This window comes from Buceros rhinoceros, unplaced genomic scaffold (assembly GCF_000710305.1).
Source record: "Buceros rhinoceros silvestris isolate BGI_N320 unplaced genomic scaffold, ASM71030v1 scaffold22421, whole genome shotgun sequence".
Taxonomy (NCBI): Eukaryota; Metazoa; Chordata; class Aves; order Bucerotiformes; family Bucerotidae; genus Buceros; species Buceros rhinoceros.
Window position 1 is genome coordinate 76,444 of NW_010394007.1, and position 5,116 is coordinate 81,559.

General features: G+C 44.8%; 1 protein-coding gene across 1 annotated transcript in view; it reads left to right on the plus strand.

Moving 5' to 3' along the window:
- EYA2 (EYA transcriptional coactivator and phosphatase 2) overlaps positions 1–4,703 on the plus strand; it is a 53,285-nt gene extending 48,582 nt beyond the window's left edge. The window contains exons 14-15 of the mRNA XM_010145114.1: positions 317–417; positions 3,847–4,703. Of these exons, the coding sequence (XP_010143416.1) occupies positions 317–417; positions 3,847–3,927 (182 nt within the window). The 3' untranslated portion in view covers positions 3,928–4,703. The remainder of the gene's footprint in view (positions 1–316; positions 418–3,846) is intronic.
- The last annotated feature ends 413 nt before the right edge of the window (positions 4,704–5,116 follow it).

Consider the following 5,116-nt stretch of genomic DNA (forward strand, 5'->3'; position numbering starts at 1 on the left):
TGCTGAACCTGAATACCGTGCCATGAGTGTCACGTCAGACAACCAACTGCTGGTCTAAGCAGTGCATCTAAGCAGTGCATCAAGGTCACAAAGCTTAGGGCAAACTGGCAGCAGCTGGAAGTCCTTGGCTGATAAAGAAAATTCTAGTAACTATCATGAGGTGGAGAGAATCCATCTCAGATGAACATGAAGTTCGGTTCTGATTTCAAAAGCAGCAAGTTCCATTAGGTCTCAGCTCCAGTTCAGTAGCTGAATGTCAGCCCCACCTGCTGTATGTGTCCAGATAAAGAAATGTGTCTTTTCTTCTGTTGCTTAGGGAAGGAGAGCTGTTTTGAAAGAATAATGCAAAGGTTTGGAAGGAAAGCCGTGTACATTGTAATAGGAGATGGTGTTGAAGAGGAACAGGGAGCAAAAAAGGTACAGTTTGTGGATGTTGTACTGGATTCTTCCAGGTTTTCATTTCAATGACCCTTTCTTTACTTAAGCATTTAATGAAGTTCCCTCCATTTGGAACAGTTTACAGTTGGTCTTGTTTCTTAATATGCAAAATACTCAACCACCTCGTGAGGCGTTTCGTACTGCGAATCCCCCCACCCTGGCAGCCAGTGCAGTTTGTCAGGTAGTTGCTGTGTCACATGTTTCAGTATTCATTCTTGCTTAATAAAGATGGCTTTAAACACCTGAAAAGGAGAACTCCAGTGTGTGACCTCAGAGGAGCAAGCAGGGTGAATTTCTGATGTGCACACGTCTCGCTTTTACAGATTCCAAATTGTTGGAATTAGTTTTAGATTACTTAGTAGATTATGCATGTATACATAGGTGTATTTCTGTTTGTTACTCATTGAGATCATAGGGTACAGCGTCGTTAGAGCGAACACCAAAGGACTAGTACTGAGTTGCTACATTCATCAGTGATTTCTGGATCAATGTGATTAATTTCACAAGGAAAATGAAATTGGGAAGATGTACTGAATACAACGTAGAACAGAAACAGAAGGCAGAACGGTCAGGAGTAACACGGCCTCGGTGCCACTTCATGCTCACTGCAGAGATGTGGCCACTGACACAGGGAGCCTTAGAAAGAATTAAATGGACTAACCTGTGCATCCCGCTGAGTCCTCTAGTGGTTAGTGTCTGTGGTTCTCTGATTGGGAAATGAGAACTGGAGTTCTAGGAACCGGTTGAAGCTTCTTGCTTTTTGGGTAGACTGTAAGAGGAGAGAAGCTGGATCCCCAGAGCCTGGAAGAAGTAAAAGAAAAGACCAAAGCTCATATTCTGCTCAGAGTGATTTGGGAGGGTGGGGATAGAAATACAGCAAGGAGTAACTTCTGCCGTACACCTGGGATATCAGTGAGGAGGGGTAGAAACATGGAGAGCAACCACCAGAGGCCTGAAGGAAAGCAATCGGGTACATCAGCTGAACTGTACAACATCAGGATTGAACAGACAAAGTTTTCATTTCTGAAAATTTAGAACAGAAACCCACCTGGAGCCCCCATTTATTTGGCTTTACAGGGTCAGGATACAATTTGTTAATGGCAGGACTTACTTGCAAGGTGGTTTTGTGCATCCTGGGTGTGGTGCTCCTGATGTGATTGCAGAAAGATGACTGAGCTGCATTTGCTTCAGGAGCATTGCGTGAGTTGAGCTGCAGGACCTGACTGCATGAGCCTCATCTGCAGCACTAATTTTCTATGGGCACCCAGATGGCTGCGGTAGCTCAGGTAATGTACAAAATACTGTATCACGGGAACTCAGTGATACAGCTGAACCTTGTGCTGGAGAACCTGACGTCTCATTCTGAAGGAAGATCCTGCAAAGACTTCCCAAGTAAATTTGAGCTCATTGGGTGCACAAGCCCAGGAACAAAAGGATCCCAGCAAATAAGATGATGGGCACATGTTCTATCCCCGGAACTGTATCTCAGGTTGTTTTCAAAGCAGCAGAAACCCTTTTCATAATAGCGTATTTCCCCTGGCCAGTGGAAGAAATGATAGCTGCACCCACCTCGGAACCCTAGCTAAATCTGCAGATGGTTCTCTAGGTCGGGAAGGGTTAAGCAGTTGTCCGAGGAGAGTCCAAAATGCATGACTGGGAATGAAGTGATAAGAGCCTGCTGCTTTTGACAGCCCAGTGCCCTACTTCAAAGGTAGCGGGTCAGTGGACATGGCGGCATCAAAGGCTGCGAGGGCTCTCAGGCTGTATGAACAAGTGGGAAGGTTCAACAATCTTCTGTGCCGGGATTTCAAGAGCTCTCTTGCTTGTGTCTCCTGGCCTAAGCAGCTCTCCCATTAGTAGAGCACATTCTTTGCTAGGCTGTTGCCTCCCTTGATGGATGACAATCATTAGTCAAGGCTTTTACACACCCCAGCTTTAGACACACACAAAAAGGCAGGGGGGTGGCCGGGGGGCAGCCCGAGCCTTTCACTGTTTTGCCGACAGCTCTGATAGTATCTCCATTTTAGTAGGGCATTTTTCTTCACCTGTCTGACGAGTGATAAACCTGTAAATGCTGAACAACAGGAGTGGCTCACAGGCCAAGTTTTCTCCTAGTTTAAGAGAGAAAAATAGATATTTTAATGGATAGGGTTTAGTAACAACCAGGGGAGAAGGAAATAACCTTTTCCCTTAAAGTGAAATCCCAGAGCAATGGATTCCAGCCACTTAGATGGCTGTTTGCTGTCTCTACACACCGATAAAAAGCTTGAAGGGGACATTTGTTGACTGATAGGCAACATACCAGAGAGAAGCTTGAGTTACATTAAACATTAGCAGAGTGTAAATAGACCCTCTGTAAGATAACCATCTGCAGCCAGTGGAGGTTTTTTACACAGGTAGGTACACTTGGAAAAGGAACATCTCCCTTCCTCAGCAGCATCTCTCTAGGAAGTACATACTCTTTACAGCTTGGAGCGATTTATCCAGAAGCAGTATGGTTACAGTGCAGTTATTCACAGTGATAAAATACTCAGAAATTTTATTTCTATGCTGGAATTTAGGTATTTAATACCTAAGAGCAAGTTCTAATTATTTTGAGGTTATCTCTTTGCAAGCAAGCACAGGGAGCGCAGAACTATGGTGTTGTAATGATGCTTCCAGAGAACTGTTTGTGCCTTACCAGAGTACATTCCCACCTCAGCTCCCTGGGTAACTGAACACTTGTTTCACAGCTCTTGAAGTTGGTACTTCATCCTCTTTCAGATGCAAGTCTTGTTTTGCCAGAGTATATTCACAATTTTCAAGAGATTAGTCAGGATATTCTAAAGAAGATACAGTAGGTCAGGGGTAGTTCCAGATGTTGGTCCAGATGCTCAGATTTCAAGTGGAACGGGCTGGTTAGAACCTGGACATTTGTCCACATGACTTCAGCGTTATCACAGCAAACAGAAATTGAAAAACAGTGGGAGGAAAAGAACTTAAGACAGTCTCTCAGAAGCCTTTTATAAGTCATCCACTTGCCTGTGACGCACTGACAACAGCTTTCACTAGTGATGGTTGCCTAAAATTGTTGCCAGAAATACTGTAATTCTAGTAACATACCTAATTATTCCATGAAAAATAGCAGTTGAATTTAGTAGCTAAGTACATTCAGGAAGCCAGCCGGCAGCCGCCAGCTCCTCTGAAGCAGGACACTCCTCTCTTCCGCTGCTTAGGAGAAATGTGTCAGCAAATAGTCACTTCCCGCTCCCTCCCTTCCTCTCTGAGATGATCCTCTTTGCCTGTTAACACCGCGACAGCCTGGTGGCCCGTGTACAAAGCTCTATCCTGAGGGCACAAACTAAGAAAGTTGTTTTGATCTCAGTATTAAACAAAACCGCAAAATACCCTCTTTTGGTTTCACTCTAGCACAACATGCCGTTTTGGAGAATCTCTTGTCACGCTGACCTGGAAGCTCTCCGGCACGCCTTGGAACTTGAATATTTGTAGCAGACCCCAACATCTTCGCACTGTGAGGGCTTCGCTCAAACTATGACATCGGTTCCACCTGCTCCTCAACATTTTCTCGGTAAAAAATCCCACAGCAACTGCAGTTTTTCTTTTTTTCGAAGGAGGACCCTTTTAGTGGAATCCTTTAAGAACTCGCAGCCAAAGAACGTTGTGTCAAGCCCTTCTTCCTTTGGGCAGAGGAAGGCTTCAGCCAGCTCGCTGGGGATCCTGCAGTAACCTGGTTAAGCCAGATGCGTAGAGCTGTAACTGCCTTTTTGCCGTCGATGACAAACACTAGAAGTCTTGGGTCTACTTGTCGGTTTTCTTGCTTTTGAAAGGGGAAGAGGACATAGTAAGCAGTCTCTGCACAGGCCATCACAGCACATGGGACTTTCTGAAAATAAGAGTGAAACTGTTGATTATTTTTTTTATTATTTTTTTAATTTATGAACTAATCTCATTATTCTGGCATTAAGCTCTGTACCTGTGTTTTTAATCTGGCTTTTTGGGGTGGGTGGGGAACGTCTTACCAGTCTAAATTAATAGTTCATTTCTCCAGAACAAACTCTGTGGAAAATCATATTGTGTACGTTACTAATGAGGACACACGGTACTGCTGGTAAGAACTATAGCTGTGTTTTTAAATCTTGCATAGATGGTATGTGGACTGTGCATGTGTCTACACGGTGCCTTATGCTGCCATCTTGGTTTGGGGGCTGGGGGTGGGGAAAAAGTACCTTGTGATGAGTGAAAGGCATTAAATAAAAACGTTTACATTTTGGGGGACTAGATTAGCTGCCTTCTCTCCAGCCACCTCTGGATCTAGAGGTCCCTGTAGGACACATACTCCCCACCTCAAGGTGGTGGTAGGCTCGAAGGACTCTGAACAGAGCCCCTCGGGTGCAGAACGGAGACTGCGCCAGCTGTTCTGTGTTGGAGGGGCAAAGGCTGGAGACGGTGACTGTGTCCACTGGGCACGCGGCAGATCTAACATGTCCTGAAGAGGAAGATAAGGAGCAAGCAAATACCGCAGTTGTGCATATTTATTTTGGTGTAAATAAATGCATCCACAAGTACGCTTCAGCTTTAGGAGTTCTGCTGAGCTGGCCTGTCCATTCTTGCTATCAAAATATTTCAGTTCTGGGGGCTCGGATGAATCTCTAATTCACTTTAAAAACTGCTCATTCCT